Here is a 15,581-nt window from a genome sequence, read left to right as displayed (position 1 = left end):
GCATAGGAACCGAAATATATTATGTCCGGGAAACATCTGTTGTGTATTAGATGATGATTGTCCCCTTGAAATGTTATTACGCTAGATCACGATGGCGAAACATTAAAGTGTTTTATGATATACGAGAGTTGGGATACTGGGTTACACCAAAACATGCGCTTAGAAATCAGTCACTGACATGAGAAAGTAGGTTAAATAGGCAACATAATAACGCGTAAATAACTGAATAGAAGGTGATGATGAAATATTTGAATTAACTTTTAATCTGGACTGATTATACTCAGCAACTTTCCCGTTCACATGCGTTTCTCAAAAATAAGATATTGCATAAACACACTTACCCGTCTAAAATATTATGAAGCTGAGAACTGATGAGCCTTGTATTACTTGGATTCACACAGGGAAGCAATTTATAGTAGATATAGAAATGAATGAAACTTGAAACATTATGCATAGTTCCTCGGTCGTTTCTGCGGAGTCTTTTCGCATTGTAGTGCAAGTAACAAAAACAAGTACCTGTCCACATGACATATAATTTAAACACAATGTTTTATTTAATTTTAACAAATTTATATTAACAATAACATAATTAAGAAGTCCATGGATAATGCTTTGTTGCACTTCATTGTTTTGTTTTCATTTTTACATTAACACGTCCCATTTAAATTATGGAAACCCATTTGTTCAGAAACTATCCATGCTGTGGCCAGTCTGGTCAAAGGTATTTACAAAATTCAACATGTTGCTGTCCTGGGAAAATACTGAGGAAGAAAAATGGGAAAAAATGTTTCAAAAACTCAAAATTTAAGCGATGTTCAGGTTTAATGCGGGGAGAAGGTGTTGTCTGAAACCGGATGTACTAATAATTTAAAGGAGCCAGAAGCATGGATTTCAGAATACAGTTCAAATGCAGTGAGAAATGTTTTCCTAAATCGGAAGTGACACGATTCAAACTGGAGTTACTAAAATAACATTGTTATACACATAGTTGGAATAAGAAGAAATTATACCCACCTAGAAAAGTATTCATACACAGAGAAAGGTCCGACAAGTGTCCGGGATCCAATTCCATTTAACAATGTCAAACCACCTTCTTGCACTCCAGTTAATTTTACAGTTGAATAATATATTTAATATCCAACGGAAGATTCATCCAATGGTGGGTATAGACGATTGGTTGACCGAATGATGTACGTGGTAGAAATAGCTTATTAAACGAAGTCCCAAATTCATATGGAGTTATTTCCATGGTATGTCGAGTATATTGTTCCAGTCCCGCTCCAGAAGGGCAATTTATGAGAAGTACAAGCATTAATAAATTTCCTGCAAATGTTATGACGCCTATAACAATTCAAAACAATGTGTTACAACACTTGTTTACAACATACTACATGGATAATGATCTAATGTGTAAGGCAAACTTTGGCGTCAAATATTGTGCTTATTTCCCACTATTGACATCAGGCAGTTAACGTGTCACAAGATGAATGGGTTCCCGAACTACCATATGTAGTTGAAAAACAAAACATCACATCTGTACTTAGACAGATACCTATTGGTAAATGTGTTTGTAATTTAATAGCATTTCCAAGAGATCACCGAAAACTAGCATATGAAGGGTGTCTGCTTTCATTAGTCAGCGGAATGTTGATTCAAAAGCCCAAATTTAAATACAACGCATGAGTTGGTACTTTAACGTTTATAAGACAGGTTTCATGTCATTTGAAACTTTTGAAACCGTTTTCAATGTGAAAACCAACTTTTTATTCCACACAGGTATACTTCACCCTGTTAATCAGTACTGTTAGAATCAACAATTACTAAACTTTGAACTACTCTACAATCTTTCTTTCTATCACTTCATATCATATCATCTGAACAATTATAAAATAGGTTCACAGTATTTCTATGAAATACTTATGTTGCTAAATGAGGGAACGGAGACGATTTTGAAGAAAAAGAGTGACAGGAAGAGTATCAATTTTATGCCACGAACATGACTAAGCTGCAAAGGATCCAGTTTAAGATTTGACATCATATGTTGCCAACAAAGTGTCTTAATAAAATGGGATACGTAGGCAAAACACGTTGTAGCTACTGTTCCAATAAAAAAGATGTTGAACATATTTTTGGGGAATGCAACAAAGTGAGCTCCATCTGGCGAGACATGGAAACTTGGATATCTCAGAAAATATAAACTTTGAAAAACAGACCCATAGAAAATGTTCTATTAAGTTATTTATCGAAACGAACCCCAGTTCTTTAAACAATTATTATTTTGTCAAAACGAATCATTTCCATTTTTAGAAATAATAACTATCCACCAACATTTAAATTTTTAAAGAAAGAGGTCACTGTATTATTTAAGTTAACAAGGCATACATCCGTCATAAGTTGTAATAGATATTAATTAATAAGCTTGGTCAAGCTGTCATATTGTATTTCTTTGAATACACTGTCACGCGAAACCTTGTAAATGCTGTAGAATTAAATTGGAACAAAATCATTTGTTTCTCGGTCAAAGTGTTTGTAACATGTGCTTATCGATATAAATTAGCCCGTCTGTAACAAATCATATGTTCTTGATAAATTGAAATGATCATTCTTTGTGCATCAGGAAACTTATGCTTTATCAATCAACAGTAACACCACTGGCCTATAGGTCAGTGATTAGAGATTAACTCTACTGTTTGCAGTATTCAAGTCATGCCGAATATACCAATGCATCTGAGTAACGAAAACGTGCGTGCCATTTTTGACGAATGCAAATACCTTTATCAGAGAGAATGCTCCGTTTACTCCGATCACACTGAACCTCCTAATGCGTATATATTTCTTTTGTTTTCTCAGATGGATTTTCCTGGGAAAGAAGGGCGACGAGCAACTGAAGTGGTCCCGATTTCGGATTCAGGCGACAACAGCCATTCTAACAGCGATGAGGAGGAAGAAAGTCGGGGAACATGGGGATCTCAGATCGATTATCTGCTGTCTATTATTGGCTATTCTGTTGGCCCTTCAAACCTGTGGCGTTTTCAATACCTCTGCATTGTAAACGGTGGAGGTAACATCAGAATTATTATGATACAGTTTAAAGCGAATCATTATCATTGACTACCAATGAGATGCCAAAGAATGCCAAAAGGGTGTATCTCCAAATCAGATTTCTTTTATGTTAATTAAACGTTGTATATAATCATTATTGCCACTTCTTTGTTGTGTCTAGGCGCATTCGTAATCCCCTACTTCGTGTGTCTGATGCTTTGCGGGCTCCCTGTGTATTTTCTTGAAGCTGCCTTTGGTCAATTTTATGGGAAAAGCGCAGCTCACGTGTGGAGCATATGTCCTTTAATGAAAGGTATGCTTTTATTTTTGGCTGCATGATGCTCTGTTAGACCAAGGGATAACTAACTTGAGTGACATAATGGTCTTCCAGATAATTATGTTAGATATGGTAATTATTTTTACATATAATAAGCATTGGATACTTATGTCCAGGAGATGAACATGCTTGTTTACCAGAACAAAAAAACATACAAATCTGTCTACAGGTCAAGGTCGTTGATTTTTTAGCATGCTGGATTGTTTTTCCATTTATCATCCCTTTTTTGATAGTGATTCATAAACATGTGCTCATGCCACAGTCTGAATCGTAAGTTGACTCTGTTTTTGGCAGATATTTCTAATATATATATGGATAGGGTTTTATCGCTTTGATGTAGAGCTGTATTTTTTTTTGTCACACACTTTTGAAGAAATCAAATGTTTACTTTTGGTGATTGATTAAAAGGTGAAGAAAATTAAACTTGTGTCGGCATTTTTTGTCCACACATGTACATCGTACACTTGCTATGATGTATTAGACATCACCTTCTCTGACCCGTTAAGGCGGTATAGGGGAACCGCTGCTGTAGTTATTTTCGATGGATCATGTAAATGGATAAATATAGTTATTTTATGTCAGTTCCGTCAAATATGTTTGGCTACAATTTGTGTTTTGGTCAGATGACCCTGTAATGGAAAGATCAAGGAAGTTTTATGTTCATATTAGGTCTTGGAATCGGCATGCTGATTATGTCTGGTGGTTCTACGGTTTACCTTACTGTCAACTGTGCTTGGATGACGTACTACACTGTCACATCCTGCAGCGCTGTCCTTCCCTGGGCAGACTGTGGTCACTCCTGGAATACCGATGCCTGTGTTAGACGTGTTGAAGTGTTGACACAAAGGCCCACTGAACGTATGATATAAGTAATGTGCGGTAACAAAATACATTATTGAAATTATCATCATGTCAAGTCCTGTTACACTATTGGCCATGACAAGAGATGGGGATATGTGTATTTTCTTACGTTCATGAAACACTACATTGGAAAGCTTGGGAACGGAGTGCACAAGTATGGTCCTTTGGCAAGCGAGAATCCTATGATCGTTGGTGCAATTTCCAGATTAGCCTTTATTACGACCTTCGTATGACAATGACCATGCCCGTGGGTTTTAAACATGTTGTAAACATTCTGCATCATTGGGGTCTTTTCTTCCAGTTTAAATTGACACACTTTTATTTTACTTACATACGATCCGTAAATGCTTGTCTTAAGACTCGATCATTTACAGATTGCTGTCATATAGCTGGAATATTGCTGAGTGTGGCGTTAAACAAAAAACAAACATAATATCTGACGTTCAGCTCAACCCGCACTCACACTCACTGGGAAGTAAGTATTGGTTTGAGATGACATAACCAGCACAAACAGTTCATTTCTGAAAGTGACACGCTCTATAAATATGAAAGTATGCCTTCCTTGGATTTGACGTACATCAGTATGTGAAACACAAAGGCTTATAAGAAGTTTGAATTTAGAAATGTATAATTCTAATTGATGGTTAGATACTGCAAAACGCACTCAAAACTGATTATCGGTGACACATGCCACTCAGTTAATCCAGTGTTGGTTTATCTTCCTTTCATATCCAGACAACAAGTCATCCCTCCTGCCATACAATGGCACCAGAGAGTTTGGTGAACATCCATGGTTGAGAAATGACTCATTATCGCAGACGGCAGCTGAAGAATTCTGGCAGTATGTATATAAATATACACACATGATATTGGCCTATGATATTGCAACGCGTATGGTGATTTCAATACTAATCTGTGCTTTATGTGTGAATCATTGAGGAATTTAATAAACAATAGGTATGCGACAGGTGGAATAACTGATTGATGTTGCCAAGTTGCACATGTTTTTCTAAGACACACCTTTGACCTGGACATTTGTTTACCATTGTACAAATTAATGTATCCCTGTGCAAACTGTAGATTGAGCAAGAATGCCTTTTTCGTGTTATGATGAAACCTCTTGGTGTGTTCTTATTTCCTTATAATCCAATGTTCTGGAACAGGATCAAGTCTTCACATCATGCGGCTTTATTTGTTTCTATTTTATGAAGATTTCTTCAGGAACATACTGATACTATCAACAACCACGTCCATGATCTTTGATAGGCAGTATCCATATGTTGTGTTCACTGATACAATATCACATACTGTGATATATATTCAGGTACAAGGTCCTTGGCATCAGTTCAGGATTGGATCACTTGGGGAGTATCCAGTGGGAATTGGCCTTGTGTCTCTTAGCTTCCTACATTCTCATATTCTTCTGCATTATGAAGGGGGTAATGTCCGTCGGAAAGGTAAATAGTAGCTATCTTTAAAATTGAAAAGAAGTTTTTTGGCGCATGTACGCTTTAATTGTAGGGCTGTGATATATAACTGAAGAGTTTCGTAGCCTCAGTCACACAGATAATGCGACCGTGATGCAACCTCCTGGCGACCAAAGTATTTGACAATCGCAATGAGGTTTCAGAGGTCTCTGAAAAGTTTCACTGGGGTCGCTACAAGGTTTCAGAGCGGTTGCAAAACCCATTCGGTCGCAACCAGTCTTTTGAACATGCACAAAAGACTGACTGGCTGCGACCGATTCGTTCACTCTGATGTTTCATTGGTCTCCTAGAGGTCCCCATGTGATGATATTTTAATTGCAGATTGGTTACCACTGCGCGGCGATCGGTTTCGTCTACACAAGGGTGTTGACTCTTTGCAACCTAGTGGCGACCTATCGGTGATTGATCAGTGATGAGGCGGTGATCCACCGGCGCTTCATTGATGACTGGTTGCAGATTGGTTGCAAAGTGGTCTCCAAGCGTGCGTCGATCATTCGCCATTGGTTTTGCAACATGTCACTGTCTATAAAAAGAGCTGTCTGTGCATTACAGCATCATTTTGTCATAGGTACTCAGAGAGTTCACATCAATTATTTCCATTCATCACTATGGTCCATGAAGGCAGGAAAACAAAAGAACCAGACATTTTAGAAGATACAATAGAGACAAGACTCAAAGATCTTCTCCAATTAGTGTCTTTTTTGGTCAATCTGGGTGTGAGTCTTTGTACGAGTTCGTGAAATATGACTTGCTCTATTTTGATGTAGCACACGAAATCACCACGACTTTCTCTCTCCAACTCTGCCATCTGATTCTCATAGTCTCGAAGCTGTGGCCTTCTTGCGATCCAAGTTCGCAGGCAATACTGCCTTCGTCTTGTCCTTCTCATTCTTCTGTACACCACCGTGGCAGCAACTGCAGCATTTTGATTTATTCTTTGCAGGCGGAGCAACTGCAACTTTTCTGCTGTTAACATCTTGACAACATGCAGAGAAATGATTTGATTCAGAAAAGCATTTTTTTGCATGCATTATGTTTTCATCGGTGATCAATTGACAACAAGTCACCGACCAGTCCCCATTCAGTTGCAACCGAAGATTCGCTGACTAGTCACCGATCTGTCTCAACCGGTTGCAAACATCTACGGTGAACAGTTGCCGATCAATCACTGACAAGTTGCAAAACCTATCGTTTTCGCATTGTTTGTGTGACTGTAGCACAGACCAAATCGACCATTTCTAATACGAGTGAGGGGGCACGGGTAGCCCAGTCGTCTAAGGCGCCGCGATTCGCTGTGCAGAGTTGCGTCCCTTGGGCACGCCAGAAACCTATGATTGTGGGTTTGAATCCCGGTTCGCCCCAATTATGTTTCTAGGTTTGTCCATACCCGTGCTTGTGGGTTTTACCTTGGTAAACGTCTGACACTTGCATCACATTAAGCTGACACGCTGTGATATAACTGGAATACTGTTAAAAGCGGCGTTAAACCAAACACTCACTCACTCTAATACTGCGGAGCTATACTGATTCCTTTCCCTATCCCTTTGATGAGAAAATAACAGGGGAAACGGCAGCTGGGTCTATAACATGGCATTCACAGGAATGTAGCCAACATTGTAGCCAATTATTTTAGTATGAAAATCAGTATACGTAACCACCGTATGCATATTTTTGCCATGCATATCACATATATACGAACATTTCCACTGTTTTCTCTCAGGTAGTTTACCTGACAGCGACACTGCCATACATTTTCCTCACCGTCCTGCTTATCCGTGGTTTAACCTTACCCGGAGGACTTAAGGGCGCTCTGTTTTTCATCACCCCAGATTTCAGCAAATTACTGCAGATACAGGTGAATAAATAATAGTGTGATGGCTTGGAAATGTTTATCCTTTATCTATATCTTTTCAATAATTATGAAATTGGGAACTGACATCATTTCTCGCTCATGTGTAAATAACAATTCTTTGGGAAACCTGAAAACTGTTGTTCCTTTAAACAACTCATACTAATATTGATACAATCTCAGTATAACAGATCTAAGGGTTCGCTACCGCTACACAAAGAACTGATCCATGAGGACATCCCATTTGAGGTCACGTGAGAACGTCCTTTCGCAAATTCTGACCGATCAAAACTGCACACACAAGTCGACATTAGCCAAACAGAAAGCAGCTTTCTCAAGGTTTACGGCACCAGTTTCAAACTAGTCCAGACAACACTGAAAAATTCAAAATTAGAAAACTGAACAAAAGAACATTTTTTAATGCCTGACAGATTAGCCGAGATTGTATGGCAGTACTTCAAAAGGGCTATGGAAAGTCGGTTCCGTCTCCCATTGAAGCGAGAGGTAGATGATGAATTTGACAGAATCAGTTGTACAGACCCTTACTGTCGTTCGGAATACCCCGTGTCCACCTTTTCGAGGTTGCATGATTAGAAAACACATTCTGACTGTCACTTTATCAATCTAGTATGCAACGCTCTGATTGGTCGGATGAAAAGTCGTTCATCGTGACCCGTAATGGGATGTCCTCAGAACTTTGTTTAGCGATAGCGAGAACTGTTACGAGTCTAGCTCAAATTGAAACAATGAGTTAACCCAGAATTCTATGCATAAAAGAATTCAGCGTGAAACTAACAAACAAACAAAAATGTTATGCAATTAACAATTTATTGTATCATAAAATAAATAGATTTACAAATTACTGCAAAGTAGTTACAGTGGCAGTACATGATAGAGTGGCAATACAAAAGTCAATGGCAGAACAACTACAAGGGCAGTATAACATACAATATCAGTGGTACTAGCATTAAATAATATTCGCCATGCAGCAACAGTGGAATCTCAAGGTCTCGCATTTCGGTAAACCTATACTTACCCCTCAATCGCGATCTAAAATTACCTGCCCCTGATTTTCATTACTTTTTTATTGACCAATCAAACGAGATAAGGAAAAGGAAAATGGGTAAGGGAGATAACTCGTTTTGTCTAGAAACGAAAGGCACTGCCAGTATAATGGTCATGAAGACATCCCTAACCCTTATAAGAATTTTGAGGTCTTTCTTTAGCGTCTCTGTCAGTTTTTCAAAATTTTGAATTTCTCGCAATCTCTTTCGTAACCAATGGGGCTGGCTGTCATGTTGTTGATATCGAAAATGTTGATTGATTCATTAGACTAAGCGTAGCATAGCCAATCAAATTTGCTGACGGGAATCAAGGGCGGGTTATCTAAGATTGAGATAACTACGGGAATGGATCCAGGGGCTAGTGTAGGTTTACCGAAATGCGAGCCCCGGAGCTATAGAGGATGCAACAGTGGTCAAGCTTACAAAATATACCTAGGCTGCATATTCAGGGTGAAAACGTGATCATCACACAACCGCTGGTCTTGTTGTAATTTGAGTCGAGTGAGGCAGCTCTTTCTCCCCTTATATAATCAAAATACCTTCTGGAAGGTTCTATGCCGTGCTTAGTCTAGCTGTGCGAGGAGATTCCAGATTACAATCGACTCCAACAGCATGTAGATATAGTAATTTCCACACCACTGCTTATATTAGATAGCACTACATTCCTGACAACTTACCATTGTCAAAACATAAAGACTGGAATGTAATCTCAACAGAAACAAATATAATACAAAAACAACATTATTTAACAATAAATTACACTGCCATATATACGTAATTAAGATCTGATTTTAATGAGACTGAAATTCGATATGATTTATTAGAATGACTGAATTCCCACCAACTGTTGTAGGTGTGGTTGGAAGCCTGTGTGCAGGTGTTCTATTCACTCGGCCCGGCGTGGGGAGGCATTATATCACTGGCTAGCTTCAACCCATTTCATGCTAACTGTCTCAGGTGATACATTTCTTTATCAAATCTCTTTTAACAGTTATCATATGAGTGTCATAACTTTATATGGATACAAAGTTACAGCTGCAAGAACAAATGTCGGGGAGAAACCGATACCTGTTCTCGTATTTGTTCATTATGTACAGATAAGTACTGTCACGAGTCCTCTTTCGGTCACGAGCAGTACCCCATTTATTCACTTGTTCCCATACTAGAGTCCCATGAAATAAGCTGCCAACCCCCTTTTGACAAGCAGTCTATTTAGAGGGTGTTAATTTAATGTTTTTTCGTTATTTCTACAGTAATTTCACGTCCACTCCCACTCTTTTCTCAATGCTTTTGAGATTTGCGTGAAGTAGTATTCGGGATTTTATTTATAATATTGTGTATTATTGTACAACATGTAACCAAATGACAAATCCCCTTAGATCAGTGCTTTTGGCAATTCACTCGATCATATAGACAGCAAATATTAATTTGTCAATGCAAGAGAATAACCAGTCTAGATTATCCGTTGAAACAGACTCCATTTGGCGTTGAGGGCAAAATTATATGAATGACTACTAAAAATCAGTGATGACACCAGGTGTTTGCGAAAAGAGTAATCACGTGGCATCCACAAAATTCTCAACAGCTAAAGAACATATGATATCAAGTGATATTAACTACATTTGCAGTCTCTCCTTTAATGGATCGTTTGAATAAAGCTTTCAATCAGCTTAGCTGATATGACGCCTTTATTAGTTACAGTTTAAAGTAAATCTATTTCCATAAAATCATTGTGTTTGAGGGTATATACATGATGTGACATTTGCTGCTGTTGTTGGCTGTTGAATATTCACCTTGTATTTGAAGGAATTCAATCATCTGTACTTTGGTTTGTGGAGGAACAAGCATATTTGCAGGTGTGGTGACATTCTCCGTTCTAGGATTTATTTCTAATAAAGCTGATGTTCCCATCACAGATGTCTTATGTCTTGTTTATTTCTGTTGATTTAAAAATGAATTTTACAAGAAATATACCTTACCGTTACCTTAATTATGAACGCTGTATTAAAACTTTACTTTTATGCAGAATAATTTGATTTCGAAATTAATGTGAACCACCGGGAGAAAAGGGACCTTTAGGGTGCTCCGACGTCATAAAGAAAGACGTTTGACGTCAACTTACTTCCGTATAAATCGCCATGTGTGCGAACAGTACAAATACAGCTTATTTGTAGTTAGTAACGTAATAAAATCATTATTTCAAAGAGTATTCAGCATACATGTCTACTTTCAATTAATCAGACATTATATCTAAAAACTGCAATCATTACACAAAGAGTTATACGTCTGAAATGGGACTTTGCAGAAAATTAGTCCAAATGTTTTACGCCATCCATCTCTGCAATTAATATGAATTGAAACTTATGAAGTTTGTATTTGTGGCCATAGGATACTGGAAGTTTAGCATCTAATGAGAAGTCAAAATGTGATGTTTCACTCACAAGGTCACTTATTTGATTTTTGGTCACATTTGATGATTGTTACCATCCACTTGACTGTCCCAAACAACATATTGATTCACTTTCTAGGCCCAGGACTTGGTTTTGTTATTTACCCAGAAGCCTTGGCTCAGCTTCCGCTTCCTCAGCTGTGGAGTCTCATGTTCTTCATTTTGCTTTTTGTCTTGTCACTGGATTCGCTGGTGAGAAAATATATGATAGGAAGGATGAAACAACAATATATTAAATTCATCATATTATAAAAGAACCCAACATCTACGGCATACATACGTACATAAAACAAACACGAATATATAAATCTGGGTAGGTTGCAGTATTTGGGTCCATACCCCGGAAGTTTCTTTTCGGATGTTAAACTTATAGAACACTGTTCATAAGACTGTTTGGCGAGTACCACGATATGTTCTTGAAATTAACTTTGAACATGGTCATTCTAAGTGTACTGAAAACGATTAAGTTGTTCAAAAGCTGAATGTGATCTGTCGTTATAATATCTGTGAATTTATCCTCATGCAAAATAAAATGATGTCTGAGTGTGGAAAAGAAAAAGTAACAAACATGATGTTTTATGTTTGATATCGCCCAATAGTTTGGAATGGTGGAAACTGTAATATCGGCCATCATGGATGAATACCCTTTTCTGCTGAAATGGAGAATGTCTGTCAATGCTGTGTATTGTGCCGTATCTTTCCTGCTCGGGCTCATATTCATCACTGAGGTTTGAAACAAGACCTTTGTGATACTTTTTTTTGTTTCACTGTGAAGTTATTTGCATTTATAAGATAAAAGATATTCTCCCCATGAATAACTTGAATAATCGTCTCACATAAATATATCATGAAATTCTGTGTATAAATGTTTGTATCATGTCATTTGCATATACTCTAAAAAGGGTTCTTGAAAAAGGTTTAACCTAATCATTTTTCAGGGCGGAATGTACGTTTTCCAACTGGTTGACTGGTACTTTGGGGCCATGTTCCTCATCTTTGCCGGTTTCTTAGAGTGCATAATTCTGGCATGGGTCTATGGTAAGACTCTGATGTATGCAGGTTTGGTCCAAAACACATAGATGATAGCTTGGCACAAAATGCATAAAATGGGCAAAATGTTATGAGGTTTAAAACAAATAAACACGTTTATTTGTTACTGCATTTGGATTTTTTTGTAGATAATTAATGCAAATACTACATGTAAGCATGGAGGGGGCTTAAGTTGCTATTCTAGTCTTTTGTTAAACAAATGCATACTTGTAATGTAATTTACTCCAAAGCCATTTCTCAGACCTTTAAATTAAATTTTACTTTACCTAGTATTCCTTACAAAAAAATGTGCATTCCTTGTATTTTCATTTCAGGAGTAAATCGTGTCAGTGCCGACATTGAACTGATGATAGGGAGACCAGTCCCATTTTTCTTCAGAATCTCTTGGTGTTACATCACACCTGCTATGCTTTTGGTGAGGTTCAGTTACTAAATAATCACTCATAATATCTTCCGGAAGTATTGTTATGGACTGTTACATAGATTGAAGGTAATTTCATTTTTTTTCATTCTTATCGTATCATGATATACTAATATTTTGAAGATAATGTCCACATACATCATTCTTATCGTATCAAGATACATTATTACATGTAGCAGACTTTGTATAATGCATGACATATGGCGTGTTGAAGTAGTCTTCACTGGTAACTCAGAGAATACAACATACATTTATGTATTTATCACCATCAGAGACAATGGTATTTCAGTTTGATTGTTTCAAGGGCACTGCCTCGACTTGTTTTAGCCTGGTTGCATTTAGTGATGACAAGCATTTGTCTGGATATTCTTGATATTTGTTCAAAAATACAACCATTTTACGATATAAGGATGTGAACCGTCAGCTACTATATACGTGTATGTATTTACAGAGGCATGTAAGGGATGGATTTCAATTTGATATCAAGGTTATATAAATGCTATTGACGGTTGAACAAAAAAGTTGTTGCTAATTGGGAGTCATAGCATAGCTCAAAAGTAGCGTATTGGTCCGAATTGAAAATGTTAAATAATGTACTTCATATATTGGAGATACGATGGCGAAAAAGTAACATTTCTGTTACGTGCCGATTCCCAAATTGAAACAATATGTTAAACCAGAAATCTGTACGTAAAGGAACGTAGTGTGAAACCAGCAAACAATGAACAAATAGTTTACAAAATTAACTAGGTTTACAAATGAAGACCAATTACTGCTGATTGGTGATTATCAGGAGTACAAGTAGAACTGATGGTTATGAGCAATGGAAATATAGACGGCAGAGAGTTATTTAGCAATGATTGGTAATTATCAATGGACAAATGGAAGTCAGCTGGGTTTAATAAGGCTTAAAGGGAGGGGAGGGGAGGGGGAAGATAATGCGTCAGATAGATGGTGACAGAGTAATTAACCAATAAGTCCCAAGCACTAGGCAGATATGTTTCCTGGTCACGGTTCGTGGCTGGATGGTATCTGCTGATGCCAATGGCCTTTTGTAGTTTTCTTTGACGCCAGTTGTTTTTGGTGGTGGACAAGGCTTTGGTAGCTTCCAGCATGATGGTATGGACTGGGTTCGTGATGACGTGTTCCACAATCCCAAGATAAAACAAGCCATCATCGCCAACCTCACCAGACGTGCCAAATCCATGCCATCCTGATGGCCCCAGCAGTGAATTGAACCAACTCAAGCAAACCTTCACTTCCCTAACTGTTGGCTTCTCGCTAATGTTTCCACTTTGTTATCTTATCACTTTTGTCGGTTTAACATGTACATGTATATGCTCTCTGCATCTTGGCATTCATTCACCCGATGAAAGAGGAAGCATTTACCCCGAAATGATAGAGAAGCTGACATCCACAAATTCTCTCTCTTATGTGTATCACTTCTAAATGCCAATCAAAGGTTTAATATTTACTTTGTCGTTTCAGATAATATTCATCTCCACCCTGGTCCAGTACCAGCCTCCAACATATGGCACATATGTTTATCCCGACTACTCTGCTTCTATTGGATGGTGTCTGGCATCCATTCCATGCATTCCAGTGTTCCTAATGATGTTTATTGCTATCTACTCGGAGAAAGGGACCATAATTCAGGTACTTAAATTTATGTACATTCTTAATTAGGATTTGATGTTTAACTTAGTATTCTTTGCAGTCATGTAAAGTTAATGACAGGAAATGATGTAATTTCATTTGGGGAAAAGGTTTCAGAAAATATACCTGTTTGCACAAAAGGGCGGGATTAGATAACGCATGGCATCCTAGAACCTATCCACACTATGACATGGAACTACAGAATTCTTGACGACACCAAGAAGAATATCCAAATATTTTTATCCAAAAAAGTGCCGCCTAGCAAGCATCTACATGACAGCTAATGTGGCTATCCTAGCGGCCTGTATTCAGTTGAGTGTGGTCAGGAAAGTAGTAGCAAAGGGTAATGAGTACACACTCAGTACATGTATACATTTTGACCTCCCAATAACCATTTAACGAGGGTTCAGTGACAAACTTGAGTTACTGCAAACATATCCTACTCAGGAATTCCCCCCAGAGGTGTTTATAAATCGTGAGTCGTCACAAGTAGGAAATATAAACAGTTGAAAATTGCTGATATATTTTTACAGCACAAAGTAAGTATTTAATATGACCCTAAAATTTCCTGGATTACAACCTCGCGAGACTTCGTTTAATTTAGTGTTAATCTATTATGTTCAAGGTAGTATCTTATGCTTGTACTTTACAGAGATTCAAGAAATCATTGAAACCGAACAGTTCCTGGGGCCCTGCCAAATTGATGTTCAGTGAATCAAACGTCAACCGACACAGAAACATGTCTGCTGGAGACAACCTAGCTTCAATGACATCTTGTTAACAGCAGTGTCCTGATTACGATTTTCGAATGTACAACTTTTAGTATAAAATTTAACCTTTTGATGATATTTGTATCAAATATTTTACTTTTCAAATTACGATATGTGTGCATTCGACAATGCATGCATGCACATGTATGACTTTTGTATTCCACTTGTGATAGGTGTTGAGGCATATTATCAAGATGAATAAAAGTCAGTCAATTAGTTCTGAGACAGTTCCCTTTTAAATTACATTTGGGGAAACTGAAATAAAATATTCCAATTGGTAGATACCATGAGATGTATCGCATGTTGTTTGGAACATTACGCCCTTTTCATTCACCCTCGATGCAGATAATGAACAGGTGTTTGTGTTTAGAATACATTAAGTGATAAAACCATTTCTGTATTCATAATAAATCACTTCTAAAAGCAGAGTCCATTGTATTATTCCGACTATATTATGAGCATATGTTGTGCTTATGGATCATTATGAAATGGTGATGGTACCAGGTGTTCGCGAAAATTGGAGCGTATTCTGCCAACCGGTACTCAACCAACATCACAAGGTTTGTCACATATGGTGGAATGCTTTCTTCGTGGT

At 37.6% G+C, this 15,581-nt stretch overlaps 1 protein-coding gene across 1 annotated transcript; it reads left to right on the top strand.

Annotated features, from left to right (window-relative positions):
- The first annotated feature begins 3,255 nt into the window (after positions 1-3,255).
- LOC139446377 (sodium- and chloride-dependent glycine transporter 1-like) lies at positions 3,256-14,997 on the top strand. The gene is made up of 14 exons (XM_071227712.1): positions 3,256-3,355; positions 4,049-4,237; positions 4,976-5,081; positions 5,565-5,697; positions 7,448-7,582; positions 9,494-9,597; positions 10,447-10,570; position 10,720; positions 11,169-11,281; positions 11,689-11,817; positions 12,028-12,127; positions 12,454-12,554; positions 14,049-14,216; positions 14,869-14,997. The coding sequence occupies exons 1-14, from the start codon at positions 3,256-3,258 to the stop codon at positions 14,995-14,997; spliced, it is 1,632 nt and encodes a 543-aa protein (XP_071083813.1).
- The last annotated feature ends 584 nt before the right edge of the window (positions 14,998-15,581 follow it).

This window comes from Haliotis cracherodii, unplaced genomic scaffold (assembly GCF_022045235.1).
Source record: "Haliotis cracherodii isolate W230 unplaced genomic scaffold, xgHalCrac1.p SCAF_10, whole genome shotgun sequence".
Classification (NCBI taxonomy): Eukaryota; Metazoa; Mollusca; class Gastropoda; order Lepetellida; family Haliotidae; genus Haliotis; species Haliotis cracherodii.
This window is presented reverse-complemented; position numbering and strand designations above follow the sequence as displayed.